This window comes from Sciurus carolinensis, chromosome 3 (assembly GCF_902686445.1).
Source record: "Sciurus carolinensis chromosome 3, mSciCar1.2, whole genome shotgun sequence".
Taxonomy (NCBI): Eukaryota; Metazoa; Chordata; class Mammalia; order Rodentia; family Sciuridae; genus Sciurus; species Sciurus carolinensis.
Window position 1 is genome coordinate 13,454,666 of NC_062215.1, and position 27,570 is coordinate 13,482,235.

Below are 27,570 nucleotides of genomic sequence, written 5' to 3' on the forward strand. Positions count from 1 at the left end.
AATATTACAACGTGCTTTTTGTTTTCGTTTTCACTCTTAACACACTACGTAAGAAGAATCATTAGCCGTTTTATTTATTATCCCTCTTATGAACATCAAACCAGATAACGTTAGTCCATTTCAGTTCTTAAGGGCCGTACAAGTTTTTTTTGTTATCGGCTGCATTCCCAGGGTCCATATAAAATAGCTTAGGATCCTAAAAAATTTTAATGAGGTTGTATAGGCTATGGTCATATGGTCAACAGTAGCCTGGGAAACAAACGAGAAATTTGGGGGTATTTTTTTTAAAGTATCTTTTAAAATGTGTTTTTAGTTGTTGATAGGTATTTATTTATTTATTTATATGGAGGGCTGGGAATCGAACCCAGTGCTTCATGCATTCTAGGCAAGCACCCTACTACCACTGAGCCACAACCCTGGCCCATATTTTCTTACACAACTGATTCTCAGTTGAATTAGTGCCAATATCCCTTTATATATTCTGAATAGAACTCAATTTACTCTCTTGCAATCACAATCATGAATAATATGACCCACCTATAAACAAAACAACATAATACTGTAGCAGTGATATAAAGAGAAACAAATTTTAAAGTACCAAAATATGTCCAAGGCTCTGGGTTCCACCTCCAGCACTGCAGAATAAAACAAAACAATAATGCTGGTAAGTGGGATTACAGGCATGCGCCACCTTACCTGTCTCAACTTGCCTTCTTAAAGTGGTTACTTGGATATCCAAGAGACACCTCAAACATACATCCAAAACTGCTTTTCTTTCCCTCTGGCTTTGCTTCTCCCTAACTGAGGATATAACTCATTGGTAGAGTACTTACCTGGCATATAGAAGGCCCTGGGTTCAGTCCTCAGAACAACAAAAAAGACAAAGGAAAAGAAAATTCAAAGAAGTAGTCATCTACTTGGACCTCTACCCAAGAACAATACATTTAGAAGTTGCTTATATGTGCCTCAAGCATCATAAAGGCTTGCAGTTGGAAATATGATTCTTCCAAAATGCTGAATAACTTCTTCATAAACTCTGACTATATCGAATAAAAAAGGGTAATCTTCCATTGTTTTTCACATAGAAGAAATCTTAGTTCATATTAATAAATATCATAGCATGTGTAACATCAAATTAGAGGGGCTGGGGAGATAGCTCAGTCGGTAGAGTGCTTGCCTTGTAAGCACAAGGCCCTGGGTTCGAACCCCAGCACCCAAAAAACAAACAAAAAAACAACAAAAAAAAAAAACAAATTAGACATTAAGTGCCTGGCCAGACATTTAAAAGTCTGATGGAATGTAGGACAATATTTTTATTAAGTGTGTAGGGCAATATTTTTTAAGTGTGTGTGTGTGTGTGTGTGTGTGTGTGTGTGTGTAGTTCTGGGGATTGAACCTAGGGGCGTACTTCCCCAGACCTTTTTAAAAATTTGAGACAGATTCTTGCTAAGTTGCCCAAGCTGGTCTTGAGCTTGCGATCCTCCTGCCTCAGCCTCCCAAGTAGCTGGGATCACAGGCATGTAACACTGAGCCTCTCTAAGGAGAATATGTTATTATGTAGGTTTGTTGCACTGCAGGCTGCCTAGCATCTCAGTTACATGCTATCTCCCTTTTCTTCCTAATGATTGTGACACCTCCACGTTCCCCTACAACACATTCTGGGGGCCTGTGTTGTTGAGACATACGAGAGGCTAAGATGCTACCTAGATTTTCTGTGTTGATTTTCTTTCCTTTTTTTCTGTATTGAGAACAAATCCCATAGCCTTGCACATGCTGGGCAAGTGCTCTACCACTGAGCTACATCCTCATCCCTTTTTTTTTTTTTTAATTGTAAACAAATGGGATACATGTTGTTTCTCTGTTTGTACATGGCGTAAAGGCATACCATTTGTGTAATCATAAATTTACATAGGGTAATGTTGTTCGATTCATTCTGTTATTTTTTCCCTTCCCCCCCACCCCTCCCACCCCTCTTTTCCCTCTATACAGTCCTTCCTCCATTCTTGCCCCCCTCCCTAACCTCATCCCTTTTTTAAAAATAAAAAAAAAAATAATTTTTGAGACTGGGTCTTGTTAAATTGCCCAGGCTGTTCTTGAACTTCCCACCCCCTGTCTCAATCTCCAGAACAGCTGGGATCATAGGTGTACAACACCACTACTGGGTGAAATTGGTTTGAACTAAAGTAGACAAAAGGATCTAGTAGTATGATTTTTGTGTGAAAGTTTTGAGAAGTCAAAAAATAACAAAGATGAGATGAAGTTGGCAGATTTATGGTTTCCAGAACTCAAAAAATAAGAGTGGGTGGGAGGACTAAGAGGCAAATAGGATATTGAGAAAACTAGTTGACTCCCAAACCAAAGTTCTTCCTTCCTAAGCTTAGAGGTAACAGAAAATAAAAGCAAGTTGAAATCTAAGAAAACAAGAAGTTGAAATAGTTAAGTAGATAAAGAGGGAGCTCAGTAGAAATCTGAGCAATGGTCAGAGAATTGAGAGTACTGTATGATAGATGCTTTGTGAATTGAATTCTTTATTTGAATGAGTCTGATTAAATTTGTGGCTTTGTGAGGAAGGAGTTGGTTTCAGAAGAGAAAAATTGGTAATGGAGGAATAAGGTATCTAAAAGACAAGGGGGAAGTGCTGATTGAAACAAGCAGTTTATTCAGGAAAAAACAATGAAATGATGCCTCCCGCTTATGAGGCACTGGGTTTGATTCTTAGCACCACATAAAAATAAAATAAAAAGATATTGTGTCCATTTTAAAAAAAATAATGTGCCCATATATTAATGACTATGTTTGGTGTATTTTTTCGTACTTGACATTTCAGGCACATTCAGCTTATTGGCTGACCCAAGGTTCCTGCCTTTGGGAAGTGCACATTCCCATGGGAAGATAGAAAATACACCTGTAAATATGTGCTGCGTGGGGACTTGGTAAGCATTTGGGAGGTGGTCGAGGAAAGCCTTGCCAGTGAGCCAAGACCGGAAGTAAGGGGGCGTGTCTCGCAGACATCTGGAAGATGACGATGCCAAGAGTGGCTACAGCAAGCAGGTGCAAGAACCCTGAGAGAGCTGGGGATATAGCTCAGTTGGTGGAGTGCTTGCCTCGCTTGCACAAGGAGGTTTCGCCATTAGAAGGAATTGGTTTTCAGTCTGAGTGAGAAGAGAAGCCTGTGGGGTCTTGGGGCAAAGGAGAGACCCGAGCTGACTTAACATATTCAAAGACTCAATCTGGCTGCTGTGTGGTGATTAGATTGGCCCAGAACTTGGGAGTCTAGTCTCCAGGTTATTACAATAATCCAGAAGGGAAATGACGGTGGTATGGACTAGGGCGGAGGCAGTGGAGGGTAAGAAGTGGCTGGATCCTGGATATAGCTGAAGATAGAGCCAGGATGGGATTTTCTGATAGACATGAGAGGAGAAGGGTTAAACATGTCTGCAAGATTTTGGCCTAGCATCTGGAAGTTACCATGACGCACCAGATGAGGGAGAAGCAAGGCTGGAAGGAAAAAACAAAAAGCTCGGTTTGGGATATGTTTGAGGTGTCCTTAAGTAACTGTTTTAAGAAAGCACGTAGAGCCAGGTGAGGTGGTGCATGCCTGTTATACCACTTACCCAGGAGGATTGCAAGTTCAGGGCCAGCCTGGGCAATTTAGTGAGATCTAAAATAAAAAAGAAAGGGCTGGAGATGTAATTCACTGGTAGGGAATTCAAGGCATAGTACTGAAAACAGAACAGAACAAAAAAGGCAAGCAGTTATATTTCAGTTTCAAGTTAAGGGACTAGAGATTTGAAGTTGGCAGTCATTGCTGTATGGATGGTATCTAAAGCTATGAAGCTAACATTACAGAAATGTTCCTGAGATGTTGTGTATAAAATGTTTTTATAAATTGCCTATTTTAAAGGTAGTTAGGGGAATTGCTGTTTTCTAGACTGTTGTGAATCATTTTTATGAAAAATTACAGTGTATTTTATCTTTGGAGTAAATCTCTTGGTCCTATGTTGGGATTAGTTCCTGCCAGATGCAGTTAGAGTCCCAGACTGACGATGGTTCAACTTGATTTTTTTTTTCTTCACTTTGCAGTGATGTGAAAGCAATAGGCATTCGAATCATACTTCGAATTTTGAGTCTATCTTTTCCTTTATCTTTTCTTGTGATTCTGGGAAACCCAGCTCCTAGTCAGGCCTGAGATCACAAGGCTGAAGACCCATAGTCTAGAGTGGGCTGTATTGCTACCGTATGATGTTTGGGAAGTTAGGTGTGTAAATGCATTTTCAACTTAAGATATTTTCAACTGATTATGGGTTGATTGGGACATAACCCCATCAGAAATCAAGGCGCATCTGTATAACAAGTCAAAGTTACTATATTTGTTTCCTATTGTTGCTGTAACAAATCAGTGCCTTAAAACAACAGAAATTTATTCTCTCGTGACCTGGAGTCCAGAAGTCCAACATCAGTATCAGTGAGCAAGATTGAGGTGTGGCGCGACCATGCCCTCCAGAAGCCCTAGGGGGCGACCCATTCCTTTCCTTACCTGGCTGCTGGTGGCTGCCAGCCTCCCTTGGTTTGTAGCTGCATCTCGCCTTCATGAGCACATTGCCTCTTCCTGTGAGTGTCAGATCTCCCTCCAGCCCTCTCTTTCAGAGACACTTGTCATTATTTTTAGAGCCCACACAGATAACTCAGAATAATCACCTCATCTCAAATTTCATAATTGCCTCACATCTGCAAAGTCCCTTTATCCATATAAAGCAACATTCCTAGGTTCCAGGGATAAGAATCTGTTCTTTGGCTTACTACAGCTACCTAAACAATTTTTAAGTTGGAACATTGATTTAAATTATAATATACTTTTTTTTTTTGGTACTGGGGATCGAATGCAGGGTGTCACACATGTTGGGATGATCTTTACCACTGAGCTATACTATAGTCCCTTATATACTCTTTTCTTTTTTGTATATGTTTTTATACAAAAAAGATGGACACAATATCTTTATTTATTTATTTATTTTTTTTATGTGGTGCTGAGAATCTGAACCCAGTGCCTCACACAGGCGAGGCGAGTGCTGTACCACTGAGCCACAACCCTCACCTCCCTTATATACTCTTGATAGCAAATAATTCCCTCTTTTTTTCTCTGGCAGCATCTAAAATGTTCCACATAAAGTGAAATTACATGATGTTTCTATGGCACTCTGTAGTTAAAAAATATTATTTCTGGATCTGTACTGACATCAATTAATGGTACCATGTTAAATACACTTTGACATTAAGCCAGGCATGGTGCATACCTTTAATGCAGCGAGGTGGGAGGATCCCACGTTCAATGCCAGACTCAGCAACTTAGCGAGACCCTGTCTCAAAATTTAAAAAAATATTAAAAAGGGTTGGAGAATGTAGCTTAGTGGTACAGTGCTTGCCTACCCTGTGTCAGGCCCTCGGTTCAATCCCCAGGATTGGAAAAAAACCCAAAAAACTTTGAAATTAAAAAAAAGTTGGGGCTGGGGAGATAGCTCAGCTGGTAGAGCGCTTGTCTCGCAAGCGCAAGGCCCTGAGTTCGATCCCCAGTACCCAAAAAAAAAAAAAAAAAAAAAAAAGTTATGATTGCACAGTCCCCTCTATTAAAGAACAATCAAGACCAAAATCATATCTTCTTTCATCATTAAAATTTCTCCAGGGCTGGGGATGTAGCTCAGTTGGTAGAATGCTTGCCTTGCATGCATAAGGCTCTGGGTTCAATCCTCAGCAACAAAAAACTACGAAAAAAAAAAAAATTCTCTCCAGTAGGTTAAGGTTATGTACTGCCTCATAGGTGTGAACAGAATACTGGATTGGATATTTTGGATTTTTTTTCTTTCTCTTTCTTTCTTTCTTTTTTTTTTTTTTTTTTTTTTTTTTTTTTTTTGATGGGAGAGGATGCTGAAGATTGAACCCAGGGCCTCAAGCATGCTAATATACATTCTAACTTCCAGCTATACCCCCAGCCCCTGGATTGGGTTTTCCTCTCCAAAGAATGTCACAATGCTAGATTTTCTTCATATGTGTGAAATGAGGAACTAATAACAAAAAAGTACAATGGTCTGAACACTGAATTTTTCCTAGGTGGTTCTGTAGGTAAAGACTTACAAAGGAAATTTAGGTTTTTATTCATCAGAATATTCCAATGTTTTGCCAGTATCTGGGAAAAAAACAGATAATTCAATAAAAAGTCAAATTTTGAAGAATTTCTCACCAACTTATTTATTAAAAAGAAGAAAAAGAACACCTACACCTTTGAATGTAGAATCTCCAGGTTTTTTCTATGGGAAACAATTTTTACCACATCATTGTCAATTCATTTTTTTTTTTTTTTGTAAATGGGCACAATGCCTTTACTTTATTTACCCCTATGTGGTGCTGAGAATCGAACCCAGTGCCTCACACATGCTAGGCAAGTGCTCTACCACTGAGCCACAACTCCAGCCCCTCATTTTTATTTTATGAGCATTTACTACACAGCTACAAGCAATTCCACATCAAAGACATTCTCTGTATTTAATAGAGGCCTGATAAATGGGTCTACATGTAAGAATTGCCTTGGGACTTGTTTTGTATAGTTAATAAGAAAGTATTTTAACATATGCTTATCAACCAAACAAGAATAGATAATAGAGGGATTTAAACACACACAGTTATACTTTGTTGGAATTAAGCAATTAATATTGAATAAAACAAAAATTAATTGCAAAGAAAAACATTTGATTTTCTAGACCTGCCCAATAAAAATGGGGTGCAGGCCAAAAGGACCTAGTAGCCATCCTGAAAGAGTTACCAGTGGCCAAGTCATACAATCTGAGCAACAAAATTAATAACTGATTGTATTGTATTGATTGTAACTCAAAATATGAAATAAATGTGCATAGGTCCATACCAATTAAATAAATAATTGCTGGGGTGTAGCTCAGTGGTGGAGCATTTACCTAGCATGTGCAAGGCCCCTGGTTCCATCCCCAGCCCTACACACACACACACACACACACACACACACACACAATTAAGTGAATGAATAAATAAATAAATAGAAACGAATCTTGCAGAATTCCTCATTATAACTGTATAGACACTCTCCCCTTTAAGGAGGTGGGACCATACTGCACTCCCTTAGTGTGGGTGGGACTTAATGACTCAGAATCGAGCATGAAAAGGAAATAGTAACTTTACTGTGGAAAAACCTGGCAGATATTACCTTAACCAAGTGATCAAAGATAAGGTTACAACAAAAACAAAAGGGTCTTTATCCAGACCCTTAGATACTTTAGTCATGTAAAGCTGAAAATGCGAATAAGAACAAAGAGACATCTTTATATCACTGTGGCATAACAATTTTTATTTCTTCTTTCCTTAGCCCTTATTTTGACTATCTGAAAGGCGGTCTCAAAAGCTTCCTCTTGGTGTAGCTAAACATTAGAGAGGATTAACAAATGTTACACTAATCACCCATCACCCCCACCCCAACAGGCCCAATGTGTGTGTGTGTGTGTGTGTGTGTGTGTGCGCGAGCGCGCGCTTTTGGGGGTGTTACCTTTAGTGGGAAATGCAGGAATACTGCCAAACATCCTACAGTGACCTCCACAACAAAAGAATTACCTGTCCCAGCATGTCCACAGTACTGATGTTAAGAACCCTGCAGTATTACGTGCATACATGTAGTAGATGTTTCCTGAGTGCCCACAATGTCCCTCGCAGCATGCTTCATTTTCCAGATGATGGAGGCAAATCTGTCTCCTCAGAGGCCCACCACCATGTTGGGTGTTGGAGAACAGATCAAACACCAGAGAGTAGGTTACAACAGTATATATGATGACCGCACTTGCATATAAACAAGAATCAAACGACTAGTCCCGCAAAATGTTTTGGAGTCCTTTAGAGATAGGACTTGCCATGGGCCTTGACTAACCCGTAGACATTATGGGTAGGAAAAAGGGAAGGTGGGAAGAAGAGCCATAACATTTTGTTTGGAAGTACCAGTGATATTCTAGGAATAAAACACAACGTGAGTAGTGTTCCAAAAGCTACACTCTTTTTCAGGAACTATGCAGAGGTGAGTTAAACCCTTCAAAGTGTTTATTTTGCACACAAACTAAGAGGTTTCAACAAGGAGGGCTTCATCAGAATGCACTCGAAGACAATAGGTTGGAAAACTCCTCCTGACTTTGATTTTGATGTGCACCTTCCCCCCACCCTGTTTTCTGAGTACACCTGCCTCCAGAGGTTGTCATTTATCTGAGACTAGGTGCTGTCACAAACACCCCCAGCATACCATTCTTTTCCTTTTGGTCATAGCATCCCTCTCTGGTAACTACTCTTAGTTCCTCTTTTTTGCTCTTTGTGCCCCATCCTTATTGTTTTTATACGTGATGATCACTAACCGCAAATTGCACATTGTTAATAGAAATAGAGCTTTCTTACTAACCATATGATGACAGCAACACCTTCAAGGCCCTTGGTAAGTATGATAGCATCGGTTGAAAAGAAACAAAGATGCAACTCTACTGCCACAGTTGACGATTTACACATTTTTAAACGATCGCTATTGGCCAGTAGGTGGCGCTCTCTCCCTTAATGTGAATGAGTTGTGAATGAATACTCTCCCTACGCCCTCCACCTGCAGGCATGGTTGTAGTGAATACTAATCTGTCCCAATTCCTGTCCAGATCTTTTGAATTCATCCTCTTCAGTCTTTGTTTAGTTCTCCCCACGTCTCCTGTAGTATTATAATAACATAATGACCTCCTGCCTCTGCTACCTGTCCTAACCCAATCCAGCACATTGCCATCAGAATCGTTTTTTCAAAAATATAGATAGTCCACAGTTGGGGGATGGGCTGGGGAGAGGGATTCTCTGTGAAGGCAATGAGATGAAGCAGAAGGGTAAAGCCGAGGCTGTAAGGCTTTCTCCAGCCACCAGATTTGTCTTATTTGGCTGGAGTAGGGATAAGGAAGGGTAATGAGCTAATTGTGGGAAAGGGATTCTGTGCCTTCAGCCTTCTGCCAAGTAGACCACAGAGAATCGCTAAAAGATTATGAAGGTGGTGGGGTTAGAGCTGTGCTTGCACAAGATTAATGTGACCAGGCATGCGGATGGGTAAAGGAGGAGAGAATCCAAAGAAGAAGTCACCTTACAACAGAAGGATTGGGAGAAGAATCATACTGCCGGCAGTCTTTGTGGGTTTCCTATCTGCAGATTCAACCTATTGCAGATGGAAAATATTTGCAAAAAAGCTGGTGCAGTGGTGCACACCTGTAATCTCAGTGAATGGGGAGACCCAGGCAGGAGGATCACAAGTTTGAGGCCAGCATGGGCAGCATATGGAGCCTGTCTCAAAATAAAAAATAAAAAAGGGCTGTAGCTGTAGCTTAGTGGTAAAGAGCCCCTGGGTTCAATCCCAGCACCAAAAAAACAAATAAATTAAATACTGGGAAAAAATGTGAACACATATAGATGTTTTCCCTTGTCATTCTTCCCAATAGTATAATACCTATTTATATAGTAGATTGTATTAGGTATTATAAATAATTTAGAGATAATTTAAAATATATAAGAGGATGTTTGTAGACTGTGTGCAAATATGCTATTTTATAAAGGGAGTTGAACATTCTTGGATTTTGGTAACCAAGAGGGTCCTGGAACCAGTCCTCCTATGGATACAGAAGGACAAGTGTACGTGACCATTTACAATTTGGGAAATTCAGAGAAGTAGTTCCTTCATTCCATCAGAACACTTCATTCCAGAATCAATGTCAGCAAACACCTAGGAAGACAGGAATAGAGCCCACACACCTGGCTGTGATGTCCTGTGTGCACCTGGATGGGGGCTAGCCAACACATTGCCTCACTGTGTCTGTAAAGATGATTAGGTGCCCAGAGCAAAAGCCACTACATTTGTTTTCAAGTAAGAAGTAGAAAAAAGAAAAACAGCTTGAGCTGCTTCGTATCACAGACTTTCAATGTGTTATTATTCAACACTACAGTGTCAGATTTAGATTTTTCCACCTCGAGGAATTTGGTTTAGCTTTAATTAGTTGCTGTGAATATTTCTGAGCCAACTCTGGGAAGCATTTATCTAGAAAATAGTTTTCACTTAAATATAAGCTGGATACAGGGTGTCATTTTCCGAGCAGGCTTTGTATGATGTTCAAAGTTCTAAATTCACTGTAGTCATTTCATGACCTTAGCCACAAGCCCATCATGGTTATACTGGTGAATGGCTTATTAATCATAATTTATAATATTACACTATTGAGGCCATCTGTAATGCTATCCAACTTCTTTGAGTAGCTGCAGAACTTTTACAGCGTGAATATTTTTTGGAGAAAAGATGATGCTTACGGTAATTCTCATACAGGCAACGGATGCATTTTTCATCTAGCAACTTTTCAGAAAAACAAGCTCCAGAATACCAGACAAATGAAAAACAGACTTCAGCAGCAACTTGCTGCTTCCTGAGTAACGGAAGAATGTGCTTCTTGTGGTTAAAATGAAGGATCTGCTTAATATGGATGAAATACCAACACCCCAGGCATTTTCATTGACATTTCACTGTGACTTTCTGAACTTAAGAGTGCTGACACGAAAACCTATTCTTTCTGCTCGCCAAAGCCTGCAGTCAGATTGCAAAGCCAGGACAGAAGAGGACCAGGCGACATCGGGTTCATGCCTATTTTTTCTATTTGTACTTAATTTTCATTCACACCACCGCACTCCCAATTTCTTGGGATTCCGTCTCTGGAACCAGTTAGGACATCAGGAAGAGCTCCCGGAACTCATCGTTGCTCTAGCATTGGCCTTGCCTACCGGATCAACGTGAAAACGTTAATGGTGGGTATTTGTAAAGACTTTCCTAAGGTCAAGGGACACTTGTGTACCGTGGGTCCAGAAGCTTCCCAAAGTGGCTGGGTAGGGTACTGTGGCACCCAGGGTACATTTGAAAACAGACTCAAAGTCCCTTTTTCCGATGCTCCCCGGAGCCCGCCAGGCTCGGATCCGGGGCAGCCCTGCAGTCTGGCAGCAGCCCGGGAGAGACATGCTGTTTTGTTTAAATCCTCCACATTCTTTGCCATTTCCCCATTGGCCGGATGGGGCTACCCTCCCCGCCGCGGCCGCTGCTGATGTCAGCCTCGTCGCGTTCGCTCCTCCCGCACCCACCTCCCCGGCCCCAGGCACACTGCAGCTCTGCGCGGACTCTCCGGCCCCGGCGAGGTGGCTGCAAACTCGCGGGCACGCACCGCGCTCGGGGAGCCAAGAGGGAGGGGACGCGCGCGGAAGGCGCCAGCTTCCTCTCGCCCGCCCCAAGCAGCAGCCAGTCGAGGTTGGAGGCACCCCGGGCCCCAGCACCGCAGAGCAGAGCGGCGGCGGCGGCGGTTGCTTCCCTTTTCTCCAGCCGAGCCCTGGAGCGACTCAGGGACTGGCCCTAAAAAGAGCAGGAAATCTTGTTTACCGCCCGGGGAGAGGAGCCGTTCGAGCCTTTGTCTGGAAAGTCTGCATCTCCGGATCCGGCTGCGATGTGTTCCTGGTGACATTAGCACTGGGCAGACCGGTCGGAAGAGGAGGTAGCCAGGGTCTGCTCTGCTCTCGAAGGCGGATCGAGTGAGTGACTTTGGTGCATTTGTTTTAATTTGTGGAAATCTCTTTCTTTCCCTCCCTCGCTCGCTGCCGGGCATGTCCTGATCCGGCGGCCGCTCCTACCGCCCCAGGCTGCCGATCGTAGCGCCTCCAGCGGGTCTCCCTCCCTCACTCCTGACTTTGCAACACCGCGTTCCGGGAGGACCGACCTCGGCGAGGAAGGAGGCGGGGGAGACACGAACACCGGACTGAAACCTTGACATGCTCTCGAGAGGACAGGAGGAAGCCAGGAGCTGAGCGCACCGCGGAGGTTGCTTAGCCGCGGGTTCTGAGCGCCCTGCCTTGCGCCTGGGCAGCAGCCTTGTTGGTCTGGGGGGACGTCCCCGCTTCCCGCCCCGGAGGTCCGCGGCCGGCAGGACCATGCTGCTGAAGGAGTACCGGATCTGCATGCCGCTCACCGTGGACGAGGTAGGCGCCGCGCCGGGCCTCGCCCGTTCCCGCCCCCCTACCCCCCAGCCCCGGGGCGCGGGTCTCCCGCTGTCGCCTCTCGGCCGGAGGTCCACAGCGGGCGGCAGGGAAACCCGGGTGGAACTCTACCTCCCAAACCAGAAGGCTGGAGGGGGAGGAGACAGAGGATTTGCCGTTTCCACTTGTCACCCCAGCGGGGGAGGGCGGCGTTGGGTGGGGCGGTGGACTCCAGGTGGGCTCTTTGGAGGCACCCAGAAACCAGATTGCTGGGGATCACAATGCGCCAAAAGGAGATGGTGCGCCCCCTCCCTCCAATTAAGAAAACGAATACAGCAAACCCAAGAACCCAAGCGCGTTCCGTAGCTGGGGTGTCGGGAGCCCCCTGCTCTGGAGGTGGGCCCAGCCACTCCTGCCCGCCTTCCGCTGTAAGGTCGGCGCGCGTGGTGCCCTCGGGATCTACAGCCTCCCAACCCCTTGAGGGGGCATCTCAGAGCTCTGGGGGCCGTCTGGGCTTCTGGTGGTCACTCTGGCCTGGGCGCCTCTCCCGCCATAACCACGCATCAAGCCTCGGGGATCTGGCTTGTCCTTTTGCAAACCGCCTGGCTAGGAAACTTTCTGCGTCTCTTGTTTCTTCCGCCGCGGGGAGCGTGGTCTGTGGGCGAACCCGGAGCCGCGGGGGCTGCGGCGCTACCACAGGAGGGCGCTCGAGCACGCGGTGCCCGGCCAGGGTCCCAGCTCCTGGTCCTGCAGCTGCCGGGCGGGGACTCGGCCTCCAAGCGCTGCTTGGGTTCCATTCTTCAGATCCCCCAAAGCAGTGAGCTCCATCATCCAGGAAATGGTGACTCAAGTGAGGGTTATTCTGGCCCGGTCTTCCCTTTCATTCCCCTCTCCCTCCCCACCTTTTTGGTGATTTCACAACTGCTTAGCGTCTGTCCAGGGACAGCAAGGGAGCTTGAAGCAATTTGAAACTCAAAAGTGTGGTTTGGTGTGGCAACACAAATGAAATTAGCGACCCAAACTGTATTCGTATTTAAATACAATGCATTTAAGCGATCAAATATGTCATTGAGTCACTACTTTGTGAAAGGAGAGGTGCATTTTGTGAAGGGACTCTCTTCGTTAGTCATCTAGAACAAATATTAATGCAAGGTCCTAATACAATCCAAGGCATGATCAAAGTAGCCCGGAGTTTACAAAACGTCTCACAGGGACACTGGCTGCCTAGGAGGGAGAGCCCAGCTCCCACCAGCATGACCAACCAAGCTTTGGAGTTGGCTGGCATTTGAGGAGGGTCATGAAGGGTGGAAGCCATGTGTGTAGGCAGAGGTTTTATTTGGGGTGGGGGGCGTGAATCTGATCTTGTAAATGGAATCAGCACAGCTTTGTGGGGAATGAGGAAGGCAAATGAATGAACAGAAGACCGGGGAAGTGTCTGAAAAGGTGGGGCTCTTCGCACCTCCAGGGAACCCTTTAGAGTGGAGGTGTGTATGTGTACTCAGTCTCCGGAGGATGGATAGGAGTTTGGAATCTAGAACAATGTTGGGACTGCATGAATTGCACAAAAATTGCAGGTGATAGTCAAGAAAAGAACCAGTTCTAGAATCTTCTCTTTTAGCAACAAAATCTCTTTATCCTGGTTTATTTACATATTTATTTATTTATTTATTTATTTTTTTGTGGTACTAGGGATTAAACCCAGGGGCACTCTGCAACTGAGTTACATTCCAACCCTTTTAATTTTTTATTTTGAGATGGGGTCTTGCCACATTGCTGAGGCAGGTTTCCAAGTTGCCATTCTCCTGCCTCAGCCTTCTGAGTGGCTGGGATTGCAGGCGTGCCCACCACGCCCGGCTAGCCTGGTGTTTTTCCTCAGGCTTTCTTAAAAACCTTCAGGCAGAGTGCTTCCACAAGTACCTAGTGAAGTAATCACGTTTGAGTGATATAGGTGGAGGCCCTTTCTTAATTGGCCCACAAAATCAGACTCCACCTGAACTATAATGTATAATTATAAATTATTTAATGTATAATTCATTTGGATTAAAACAAGCATGATTCAGTTTCTGTGAGGTCATTCTGATGTCATTTTCTACTTTGTCAGAGAAGCAAGGGGCAATTTATACAGGAGGGAAAGAATTCGGATTAACCAAATCAGATCATGGATGAGGAAAGTAGGCCTAGCTTGCTACAGGTCAGGTCCCTAGAGCCTGAGCTGGTAGCAGATCCCCCAGTCTCCACCACCATTCCTGGCTCCATGTCCCACTGATCTTACCCCTGGATACTGGGAGGCAGTTTAGGTGCCTTTAAAGACCTTCATCATCAGCTTAGGTAGACTTTGGGAGGCCTAACCTGTGCTTCCAATTCTGATTGGCCTTGGACCTGATTCAGCCTACCTGGAACTTCTGGATCTTGCTTCTGTTTAACTAACACAGTTAATTAGTAGCAGTGTCCAGTCAGTGCCTGTTCTTTGTCTCTGGCTTTATCATTTGCTCACTTAACCCCCTGCTGGTGCTTGGGAGTTAGGGGGCTTCTGTATGATTATTCACATTTTGCAGATGAGTTTATAGAGGTTCAGAAAGTCTAAGTGATATGCTCCAAGCCACATAACTAGTTAACAGCCAAGTCAGGAGAGCCCTGGTAAAGCACATTATTTATTTTTCCTTACTCTGCTCTTTGCCTGTCAGTAGCATTGAATCCAGGAAAGGGAAAAACCATTCCGTGGAAACAGTTTCAGTGTGCTCAGCTAAATAAAAAATCAGAGGGCTTTGAATTGTTATAGATCATACTGACTTCTACTATTTCTCTAGCCTTATTTTACCACATAAAAATGTCCTCCAGTTCTAAGAAAAAAGAATAGCTATGAGAGATAAAAGAAAATAAAGCTGAAACACAGCCTTGATTAGGCGTTGGTGTGTATGTGAGTGTAAACATTAATTTCAGAGCTGGGGATGTAGCTCAGTAGTAGAACATTTGCTTAGCATGCACAAGGCCCTGGGTACACTCCCCAGCACAACAACAACAACAAATATACATATTTGTTTATATATATATAAATTTTAGAATAAAGAATTACAGCTGGGCATGGTGGCACATGCCTGTATTCCCAGGGACTTGGGAAACTGAGGCAGTAGGATCACAAGTTCAAGGCTAGCTTCAGCAACTTAGCAAGGCCCCAAGCAACTTAGCAAGATCCTAAGCAACTTAGCAAGACTCTTTATCTCAAAATAAAAAATAAAAGGGGCTGAGTATGTGGCTCAGTGGTTAAGTGCCCCTGGGTTCAATCCCCAGTAAACCCCCCCCCCCAAAAAAAAAGAAAAGAAAAAAAAAATTACAAGATGTAACATTCCATCAATTAATTTTAATAAAAAAATTCATTGGGGTAGTCTCATTTATGTTAAATGTAGTCTTCTCTGAACTAAATATAAACCTTTTGGAAAGTTATGAACAGGAAGATCCCTAGGGGCCAATGGTTGCTATAAAGAGAAAGTTGTCATTGTCTACATTTGAAGCATTTGGTGACATAGATTCTAGAATTTTAGACTGGGAAGAGCTGTTTAGCAGAGGTGGTTTGTAGTTGAGCCACTTCATTTCACCGAGAATTCTAGGCCAATAGAAGGCACCGTCACTTGTCCATCTCAAGGCTAAGGACAGAACTCAGGTTGGAACCTGGGCCTTCCAATTTCTGATGGGAGGCTGTTTAAGTGTTAGGTCACCGTGTCTGCAGTCTTCTCTCCTCCCGGGAGTCCTTGTTGGAAGACAGTGTTAATCCCTAAGTCCGATGGGTACAGCAGCTACGCTGGGCAGTCCCTAGATGAAGGTGCTTTGAGGACTCGGACCTTGTGTCTACCTAAGGGACATATAGCAAGCAGTACTTGGAACTGGAAGGGTGGCTAGGGGCTGTATCTGGAACTGCTTTTGTATAACAAGCCCACTGGTTGTCCTTAGATGGTATGTTTTTTGGGGGTAGCATTTGGATGTGTAGCTTGAGGAGAGGTAACAGTGGAGTTTGGGACCTCTTCACAACCCCCCCGCCCCAGCCATTCCTTTGGGTTGCCACTGGTCCCAGCATCCCACTTAGCATCCTCAGGACTCTCTGGAGCACCATGGATGATCACCCCTTCCTGAGAAGGGTACTTATTAGCAAGATAAGTACCTCCCACCAGGCACAACTGATGGAGTGGAGCACACCTGTAATCCCAGCAGCTAGGGAGGCTGAGGCAGGAGGATCACAGTTCAAGGCCAGCCTCAGCAATTTAGTGAGGCCCTAAGCAACTTAGTGAGACCCTGTCTCAAAATAACAAAGGGCTGGGGGTGTGGGTCAGTGGTTAAACATCCCTGGGTTCAATACCCAGTACCAAAAAAAAAAAAAAAAAAAAAAAAGTTAAGTGCCTCCCAAGAGCTAAACACACCTTAAAACTACCCAAGACAGGAATCCTTCAATTTTTAATACTTTCTTTTCCTTCTCTATCTTTACTGTTTTAACAGTTCCTATTGTGATTGCATTAGAATTAATGTGTGTACTTTGAGGGATTTGTGGTCTTTAGGGATTTGATGCACAATGAAGGAAAACAGAAACTTTCCTCTCCCCTTCAAGACAAGAGGAAAGAGAAAGAAGAAAAGAAAAACAACTTTTTCATACAGAATATTATTTTGTTCTTTGCCCTGGCAGGGAGCCAGCGCACTTTACCCAGGCTCCTTCAGGCCCCTGGGGAGTTTTCTTACGTACGTTTCTGAGAACAGATTTGGGCTTGGGGTGGTGCCACCTCCAGAGAGACATGAATGGAGGTGCCAGAAGGCTCACAGTGCTCCTTCTTCTCAGTTTAAACAATTTATTATGCAATGCACCTGGAAACGTCATCGGAGCAGAAATTCTTGAAGGAACGAGGTTTTTTAAAGTTCAAGAGTGACGCTGACTTTGCTTCTTGTACAAAGAGGTACCCTGGAATATGAAGTCTTCAGACTTTGCTCAGGGCTCCTCATCAACGTATTTTGGAAAATGCTTTTTTAAGCCTGAGCACTGTTTTGACTTTATTTATTTATTTATTTATTTTGTGGTGCTGGGGATCAAACCCAGGGCCTCACGCGTGTGAGGCATGAGCCACATTCCCAGCCATGAACCTCCTCCCCCCCTTTTTTTTTTTTTTTTGCAGTACTGGACTTTTTCCTTTTTTTTTTTTTTTTTTTTTCTTTTCCTGTTAGCTTAGTTGAAAGGGACTGATGTCAGCATCATGCCTTTGATTTCTGGGTGACCCAGGTAGCTTTTTGGCCTATTCCACAGCCAGGGGACAATACTCCTCATGCCACCCAGCTATATTGCAAGGCTCAGTTCTTAGTGGTGAGTGGCAGGGAGGGAAAGGAGGGCAGGTTAATGGATGAGTGTAAACCTTTCGCCACTAATGGAACAGCGAGGGACAGATGCTGTCCTGCCGGCGGGTCGGCCAAGTTGACTTTGTGCATGAAGGACGCCGTGTTTTCCCTGCGCTTTGGGTGTGCATGACTGTCACATGAAACAGATTCTGGGCCTTGAGAAAAAAAAAAAAAACCCACACTGTCCTTAATGAAACCCCAGTTAAAAGTGGTAGTAATTAACTTTTGCTTTTGATTACAAAGACAGTGAGCAAGTCCCTAAGGTTTTTAAAAGTCAAATTAGAAACCCTGCATCTGATTGAATGAATATTATTGATACTCAGAGAAAAGCAAGTAGTTTTCATTTCAGGAAGGCTGTTATTTCAACTGAATGAAGAATACTTTTTTTTTTTTTTGCGGTACCGGGGATTGAACTCAGGGCTTTGTGCTTGCGAGGCAAGCACTCTACCAGCTGAGCTATCTCCCCAGCCCGAAGAATACTTTTTTGCAGGCAGTCTTTTTTTTTTTTTTCCCCCACTTTGGTGCTGGGACTCTAACCCAGGGCCTTGTGTGTGCTAAGCAAGGGCTTGAACTCTAACTCTGAGCTACACTCCCAGCTCCTCTAGACAGCTGCAAAAAAAATCAATACACCTAGGGTCTCTCCCTGGCACCCTAGAGTGCCCAGGAACTGTATGCATGGGGCAGGGATCACAAAGTGTTTTGTTTTGGTACTGGAGATTGAATCCAAGGTCGCTTTTCCACTGAGCTACATCCTCATTTCTTGTGTTTTAGTTTCTTGTTTTGACCCTCAGTTGCTTAGGTTGCAGAGGTTGGTTTTGAACCTGTGATCTTCCCGCCTCAGTCTCCCGTGCTTGTTTTTGTTTTTCAAAAATATGAAAGTATGTGCACAGCGATGGGGCAGTTGATGTGTTTTTCAGGAGCAGAAATTACTGGAAAAAACATGTCCGGGTTTTTTGCTGTAGTCACCTGAGTGAGGGCACAGGTGCCCTGGCAGGCCTGCGGGGTTCTGGCCTGATTTCTGTTGCTTAGAGGTCTGCGTGGCTCAGGCATCTCTGAAAACTATTATGAAAACTAGGCGACACTTCTGCCCCTGTTAGGGGAAAAAGACTGAGTTCTGAAAAACAGCCAATTTATAGAGAAGTCGAGAAAGTTGTGTGCATCTTTGGCAAATTCCATCCCTGGAGAGGAAAAGGCAGATTTCAGAGTGCAGACTTGCCAACCGCCCCGCCCCATCTCGTCCTGGAAATCAGGAATGTTGTGGGATTCCCAAGTGGAGATGTTTTCCTAGGTTAGGAGCCAGTGAAGACCAAGTATGTGATAAATATTACAACGACAAAAATCAGTCTTGAATGTAAAGTTGTTGGAAGAAAGGATCTTGGAAATATTACTTTTGTACCACACAAACTCCAGTTTACACAAGGGTACGAGTCATACAAACAGGGTTACAGGGGTGCACCTCCAGGGGCACCCTTTGCGTGGAACCCAGTAGGAACGGAACCTGGTAATGGACCAGCTGTCCTTGTCTGCCTCACCACTGGCCCAATCCCTGCCACTGTCATATACTTCAGCTTGACACTCTAAGCAAGCTTGTGAGACTGTAAGGGGAATGTCATCTCAGAATCATCTTTCTAGATCATTCTCTCCTGGGCTGGGGATGTAGCTCAGGATAGAGCACTTGCTTACCACGTGCAAATATGGGTTCCATTCCCAACTCTGAAATCAATGAATAAAGTAAAACAGTGTCCCCTGTTATTTCCTATCTCTGTTCCCACATGTGCTATTTCCTTCTTGGCATTGACCACAACTCCTTCTTGTTTTGTTTGTTACTCGTCTCCATTGTTATCTTTTCAACGTGTCATCCACATGCAAGAATACCGATACAGTCTTTTAACTCATTTTTCTTCCGTACTTAAGTCTTTGAAACCTGCTGTGCATTTTCCACTCACAGCACATCTCAGTCGGAACTAGTCACTTGCAGGGCCCAGGTTCCACGTGTGGTCCTGTGGTTGTCAGAATGAACAACACAGTTCTGCTTCGTGTGGAGGGTCCTGCCCATGGTAAATACTGCTGGATGGATGGATGGGAGGAAACTGGGAAAGCCAGAAACCCTTTAGGAAATCTGACTTTAAATATCTTTCTTTATACTGTCTAAAATTTTTCTGTTTAAAAAGTTTCAACCACCTAAAATTTTACCAACTAGAGATTCTTTTATATTAAAAACATCCTCCTTTAACAATTCCTTAGTGACAGTGAGAGACTTGAAGTCCGTCTTTCCAAAGAGTTAGGGAATCTGGCTTCTTTCCTTCTAACTCCCAGAGGAATATGTTAGTTTTTGTTTGTTTGTTTGTTTTATTATTACTATGTAACAGATCAGTGGTTTAAAAGAACACACAGTTTGTCATCACCCAGTTTCTGTCTGGGTATGGCATGACCGGGTTCTCTGCTCAGGGTCCCAAGGCCAAATCAAGGTGCCTCTCCGGCTGCCTCTCTTTCTGGAGCTTGGAGCATCTTCCAAGCCTGTGTGGTTGTTGGCAGAATTCAGTTCCTTGTGGTTGTAGAACTAAGGTGCTGGCCATCAGAGACTGGCTTCTAGAGGCCACCTGCCATTTCCTGCTATGTGGCCTCCTCCACGCATGGTGTTTTTTCTTTCAAGGCCAATAGTTGAGCTTCTGCAATTTTGTATCTCTTGTCTCTTTTTCTGCAAGAACTCTCCTGGTTAGGCTAGGCTCACCATATTCAAGGGAGGGAGATTGTGCATATGCAGGATGTGCTCACCAGGCAGTAGGAATCCTGGGGACAACTGATATTCACCACAGGGAGATTAGTGAAATGGAACGTTTTTTTTCCTTGAAGGACAGAAGTAGTTTTTTCTTTTTTTTTTTTTTTTTTTTTGGTGGTGCTGGGGATTGAACCCAGGTCCTTGTGCATGCGAGGCAAGCACTCTACCAACTGAGCTATATCCCTAGTGCAGTTATTTCTTCAACCTAGAAAACTTAGGAATATGGAAGTTCTAGGTTGGCCCTTCTGGCATCCTGAAAGTATTCATTCCACAGATACCTTCTTGAGACTCCTGCTGGGTGCCTGCTACGCTAGGGATGGCATAGCAAGAAGGCGGACCTGATGGCCTTCTGGAGCTCACAAGCCAAAGGACATTGGAGAAGATTGTTGCTATTTAAAAATAGATTTTGGAGATAGTTGCACAACTTGGTATCTATATCAAAAACTTTGAATTGGTATTTAAAATACATCTCAATAAAGCTTTTTTTTTTTAATAGAGATGTTTATAAATTTGTTTTAGCAGCATAGACACCTATGATCACAAAGTCATTGACTGAAAGTGCTGAGCTGGAATATGAGTGAATTGAAAAGTTATGATCCCTGTCCTCAAGGAGATGGCTCTGGTTGTCCTGAATTTAAAGGGCCTTCTGAAAGGAGCTTGCCCTCTTCCACAGCAGTGTGGGAAAAAATATCTGCCAGATTTGGACCAGAATGACCGCAATTTAGGTCAGAACATAATACTTAGGGGAAAAAAATAATCACAGCTTGAAAGCTGCCCTTATGGCCAACTTCAGGACTGTGGGGCACCAGGGGGCCTTCCTTGACAGGGCACCCCTCCCCCACCCTAGCGGTCAGAAGGGGACAGAGGCTGCTGTCCATCCTGAGTAAGAGGAACAACCCCTTGGAACCTCAGGACCATCCTGGGATGACTCCAGCGGCATCTCTGCTCCACATGTGCATTGGATGGGATGGCGGAATGAATCCTGGAATACATAGTGAAGAGATGCCTCTCCAGGGGAGGAGAGTCTTCTGCTGTACTCATGTCTGGTGGAGGACCTTCAGACTTCCAATTGTGGAACTTATTCCAAAGGTGGCCAATTGGCTACTTAAATTGTCTCTCAGTACCCAGGTTAGGCTGGGCTGATCTTCCAGGATGGCAGGGGACACACTGTTATAGGTACTGGTCTTAAATTGATGACAGAGGAAGGATTCTGGGGTCACCCACCACTTCCTGGCTGTCTGCCTGAGCAACGTCATCTAAGGCTGTTTATTGACTTAGAAACACTGAAATTGGAGCTCACCAAGATTTTGACATCAAGTATTAAAGTGACTCATTCTTTCATTTCCCAGCACTTTGATCTAAAGAGCCCGCTCTTAAACCCCGATTTGGACGTGAATGGAAGTTGACTCATATATCTACACATGAAGCCACCTAAGTTCTTGCTCACATTTATCTAATGACTTTGGATCTTTTCTCTCTTTTTTACTTGTTCCTTTTAAGTTTGGGTGAAGCATGACCTTCTAAAATTCATCGTCATCTTTTATTCCTTTAGTGTGCTATCAAACCATCTATAGGATATTGTTTCTCTACCAGACCAAATCATCTAGAGAGGAGAGGCCAAACTGATGTAATTTGATGACAACCTATAATAATGTTGTTTAAGTACCTAATCTAGCAGCTAATCTCCCAAGATTGCTCCCCTACCCCATGTCATTCATACATGTACATGCACGTACACACACAGACACACCCACCCCACACAGGTCTGATTATATTTGCTTATTAAGATCCCAGTGTTTCTGAGCACTACTCTGAATGCTTATTTAAAAGAAAAATTATTAACTGAGGAATGAGAAATCCCTATTAACTTGGGTGCTACTATAATTAAGTTGTTTAAACTTTCAAATACAGTATGTCTCGTTACTGAATTTTTTTTTGGCAGGGGGGAGAGGCAGGTTCTTATTAAGTTGCTTAGAACCTCGCTAAGTTGCTGAGGCTGGTTTTGAACTTGGATCCTCTTGCCTCACCTCACCCCTGCTGCTGGGCGTGCCAGGCTGGATTCTTCATATTTCTCAACATCTCTCCCATATGTTCTAGTTTTAACTGTTGTAACAGAGCTTATTTACTTATTCTTTTCCTTTCTTTTAAGGTGCTGGCCTTTGAATGCAGGGCTTTGTGCATGCTAGGCAAGTGTTCCACCACTGAGCTACATCCCCAGCTCTATTTATTTATTCTTAAAATTTAAACTTAAAGTTTCATTTATCTCTTGTCTCTAGAGAAAAATGCTTACAACCTGCATGGACAGTTTACAGAGACAGTAGTGATATGACCTGCTCATGAGTCTTGTGCTGGATTTCCTGAAAAGTCTTGTGCAGTACTCGAGTGTCTGGAGAACTGAGGGGTGCACACCTCATCCTGCACGTCTGAGCCATCTTTGCCTCCGTGTCTTATGTAATGTACATTGTGAAAGTCACTTGCCTTGCTCTCGATTGCAATGGTGAGAAGCTAGACAGTTGTCCTGTGTCACAAGTCTTCGTCAAGTGTGGCCTGGCAGCAGTTTTGCTCTTGTGTTTGTAATGAAATAACTCTGTATGCCTTGGCAGTGCATCTTATAAAGGTTGTGTTTGGAAACTGTGGGTGTTAAAACTTGTGTTTTTTTTTTTTTCCTTTGGCACCAGGATTAAACCCAGGGGTGCTTAACCACTGAACCACATCCCCAGCCCTTTTTATTTTTAATTTTGAGACAGGATGTGACCAAGCTGCTCAGGACCTTGCTAAGTTGCCAAGGCTAATTTGTGATCCTCCTGCCTCAGTCTCCAGAGCCTCTGGGTTTATGGGCATGTGCCAATGTGCCTGGCTTAAATTTGTTTTCTAAGCATGCACGGGACCTTGAATTCAATTCCCAGCAGCACAAAAAAAAAAAAAAAAAAAAAGAGGAAAGAAAAAAAATTTGGTTTCCATTTTGTGTGCTTGGACTGTTAGGAGTCACTTTTCATATGCAAAGGGAGGAAAGTAAGAAATTGCATTTGTTGAGAGACTTCCTGTTTCCCTTGGACCTCGGAAGAGTCTTATGAGTTAGATATTATCATACCCATTTTACGGATGGGGATCATGGCTAGTCAATGGTAGACCTTGATTGACATAACTGAGCTCATCCAACTCCTTAGCTAAAAATGTCCCAGGTCTCTGCTCTATGTAGTTATGTCTTTCTGAGATTCCTAAAGGTACAAAGGACCTTTTGAGATCATCTAATCCTTTCACAATCAAAAAACTCAATTTCATAGAGAATAAATAAGTAACTTGTTCAGGATTACCAAAGGAATAATTATGTTACAGCAAGAGGAAAAGAGTGGTTCATAAGTTTAATCTCATATTAAAAGATCAATTTGGGATGCAGCTGTGGCAGAGAGGACCTGGGTTTGTTTGATCCCCAGCACCAGAAGGGGGGAAAAATAGAAAAAAAAAATTGCGTTTAACCTAAGTATTAAACCAAGCGACATTCCTCTGTTCAATTTCAATTAATGAATCATATTCCTCTTTGAAAATAACTTTGATAGTTCATGCTTCAAAAAGAGAACCACCTCTACACTCTTAAATTACTCCTTTTAATGGCAGTAAAAACCCTTGGCCTCATCCACAGAGACGTTAGCTCATGAGCTCTTGTGAGTTACTTCAAATTAGTGTCTGGGAGCAGAAAAGCGCACCGTGCTTCAGTGTGTTTAGTGGAAAACTTAAAACTTGACGGGGAGGCAAGCAAATTGGGAGGTATTAAAATGATCAAGATGTACCACTCACAGCCATGTAGCTAACCATTCCAGCTGAGATGATGCTCCTTGGAAGTTTCCGGCTCACCTTTATTTACTAGCATGGCATCCTGAGCCAGTTTACAAGTTAATATCATTCTCTCACAGTCACACTGTGTGTGGACAAAAATAAACGTTCTCTTGATAAGACTGTTATTTTGAGGAGCTGTAGCTCAGTGGTAGGGCATTGCTCAGCTTGCTCAAGGCCCTGGCTTCAATCCCCAGCACCACAAATAAATAAATGAAAATGAAAATTTTTAAAAGTTAAAAATATATATGTATGTATATTTTGAAAATGGAGCTCTAAAAGACTTTTTTCAAAATTTGAGAAATCTCGGGAAAGACATTTACCATGATGGAGAATGTTAATAATGGTTAGGCTGGCAAATTTTATGTCATATATATTTGACTGCGATTTTCTTTTCTTTCTTTCTTTTTTTTTTTTTTTTTTTTTTGGTACTAGGGATTGAAATCCAGGGGCACTTAACCACTGATCCACATCTCCAGTCCTTTTTTATTTTTATTTTGAGACAGGGTCTCGATGAGTTGCTTAAGACCTTGATAAGTTGCCGAGGCTGGCTTTGAACTCGAAATCCTCTTGCCTCAGCTTCCCAAGCTCCTGGGATTACAGATGTGTGCCACCAGGTCCGGCCCTTGACCACAGTTTTCATAAATTAAAAAAAAAAAAATCAAGCAGAAAGTGGCAAGGATGTACATGTACAGTTAAGTGTGGTCCCCTTCCAATAGTTTAGGTTACAATATGTTTATTTCCATTGCTGGTAACACCTGTGACTCTCCCCCGAGGAATCTGAGGAAGGGTTTCTTCTGTTGTTTTTAGCATCCTCCACAAGTGTACATTTTAGTGTCCTTAAGTGCACTCACATTGTTGGGCAACCATTGCCACCATTGTGTTAGTCTGTTTTGTGTCACTGTAACCAAGTATCTGAGATAACCAACTTAAAAAGATGAAAGGTTTATTTTGTCTCACAGATTGGGAGGTTTTTCAATCCCTGGTCAGTTGACTTGTTGCTTTGGGCCTGTCGGGGGGCAGTACTTCATGGTGGGAGCATGTGGCAAGGAAGCTGTTTACCTCGAGGCAGCTAGGAAGCAAAGAGAGGAAGGGCACAGGTCCCAAGATCCCTCCAGGGCACTCTCCCAGGGACCTAACTTCCTCCCAACAGGCCCCACCTCTTAAAGGTTCCACCATCTCCCAATGGTGTCTTAGTTTGGTGACTAAGTCTTTATATATATGGGCCTTTGGGGGAAACATCGGGACCACCCACCTTCAGAACATTTTTCTACTTGCAAAACTAAAACTCCTTGTGCATTAAACATTGACTCCTCATTTCCCGTCTCCTATGCCTCTGGCAACCACTAATCCACTTTCTGTCGTTAAGAGTTAGACTCCTACGTAGGTGGTCACTGTTTTTTTTTTAAGCATTGGCTCCATAATTTTATCGTTAAACTTATACATCTCCAAACAAACTAAAAAAACCTAAATGAAAGAATTTAACTAGATCCTCCCCCCCCCCGAATTTTGCCTTCTTTAAAAGAAGGAAAATGACAAGATGGGCCCATATATGTGTTTTGGGTGGCATTAATGAATCAATGAGTGACCCACACCTCTGCTGCAATAGCTGAAGTGATTGACAATTTTAATTCAGAAGAACTACTATCCTGTGATTTAACAGAGCAAACGCATTTTGTTCAGAATATTTACTAAAGCAGGAAAAAGTACTGATGCCTTTTAGAAGCATTTCATATGAGCATGGTTGGCATAGACAAATGTTCTACTGAAGTAGAAGACAGAATATTTGATGAAAGATAATGCTTTATTCCTGTACAAGGTAGAAGAAGACATTAATTGGACTCTTTCTCTGAGGAAGGAAGTACAGTTAAAATGTTAGCTTATTTTCTTAGAATTTTATAAATGTTTAACCTAGGAGAAAAAAAGAATTTAAGTCAGCCTGATGGCTTATTAATAAATTAACTTTGTAACATTTTCGTTCTTGTCAATTCTCCTAGCGATGTCTACAAATAGAGCTTTCAGTTCACTAAACTCACTAGCTAATGGCCTAGATTTCATTAGATTTTTTTTTTTTCTTTCTTTCTTTCTTTTTTTTTTTTTTTTGAGTTAGTCTCGCTGTTTCCCCTCCCTGGTCTCGAACTCCCGGACCAGGCAATCCCCCTGCCTCAGACTCCCGAGTAGCTGAGGCTACATCTTGGACAGGTGATTTTCTTGAAGACAGGAGTCCTCAGTAAAGAATTTTGTGCTTGAGCTCATTTCTGGTATGTCTTCAGAAATCCGAAATTCACTATAGTTAGTGCTCTGGGGACATAACCCTCCATCAGGAGCATGTCGCTGAGTTTGTCCTGATCTGATGCTGATGAAGAGCCTCATGTGACCTTGACATCATACATGCGTCACCATTCTGGATGATTTTATCCTCCACAAAAACTCTGCGGTGACCCAGAGTGGTTTTCAGTCCTTAAAAATTGCTGTGAAAATAGATGGTTCTTTCATTTAATGAGACAGGTTTAAAGATATGAAAGGGGTTACTTAATCCTCCCACCCCCAAGGGCAAAGAATGTGGTAGCTAGAATTGCATTTGGTCTTTGGGGTACACATTGTACCTGGCAGGCCGGAGACTCCAACCCTGGCCTCTTGAAGGCCGTGATGAATGCTTATTTTTTGATGGGATGCTTTTGCCCCTCAGAAAGAAGCAACGTGTCCAAATGAAAAATCTTTAGATTCAAGATTGAATTGCTCACCTCTTCTGGATCGTACTTGTCGGAAACTTGGACATGGCTGAGAGTAATTATGGTTTTGGGGCGGGATGACTACGGTGCTGCAGATAGGGATGCATTTAGACACACTCTCTTGCCAAGATCTGGCTGAAAAGGAGCTTGGGTGTTGTTTTCTTTAAAAATAATAATTAGGCTATTAGTTGTCCAAATGGAATAATCCCCTTAAGCCTTTTCAAGGAAAGCACTTCTGCAGGGTCAAGTGTGTTTAAAATTAGCCATTATTCACCAACGTGCTCAGCCCCTTGCCTACGTTCTTCGAGGTGTTCTTTCTCTTTTTAAAATGTCGTTGGCTCTATCTGTCAGGAACCATCTTATTTTTAAAGGAGGGGGTTCAGGTCTGGTTCTGAGATCCAAAGCAGCCACATCACCTGACCGAGGGTAGTTTTCTCATAGACTCATGCTAAGGCCTTCCTCAGGGTCGGCCTGGCCTGCATCTTTTGCTGGAGTCCTGGAGAAGGAACTGCCCCCACGTTCCAGGCTTCTTTTTATTTTTGGAGAAGAGTTAAGAACAAAGTAAGAAGATGTATGAGGGAAGTAAGCCAGGATTCATGGTTTGTGGTTTGGGGGCTGGAGCCCAGACCCGTGCTGAAGGCCATAGGGCTCAGGATCTGTCGCCCTGGGCACCTCTCAAGAGTCCCAGGCTGAGGAGATCTGTCCACCCTGATGCAGATTGGAGGGCTTCTCCAGTCACCCCAAGACACACCTGTGGGTGTGGCTGTCTGCAAGCAGGACAGATCTCTCTGT

General features: G+C 43.4%; 1 protein-coding gene across 2 annotated transcripts in view; it reads left to right on the forward strand.

Annotated features, from left to right (window-relative positions):
• The first annotated feature begins 11,138 nt into the window (after positions 1-11,138).
• The window catches only part of Pitpnc1 (phosphatidylinositol transfer protein cytoplasmic 1), a 246,357-nt gene continuing 229,925 nt past the window's right edge, over positions 11,139-27,570 (forward strand). The window contains exon 1 of one of the 2 annotated variants that reach the window (XM_047544876.1): positions 11,139-12,072. In XM_047544876.1, the coding sequence (XP_047400832.1) occupies positions 12,025-12,072 (48 nt within the window). In that variant the 5' untranslated portion in view covers positions 11,139-12,024. The remainder of the gene's footprint in view (positions 12,073-27,570) is intronic. The other variant, XM_047544878.1, reaches the window with a different exon arrangement.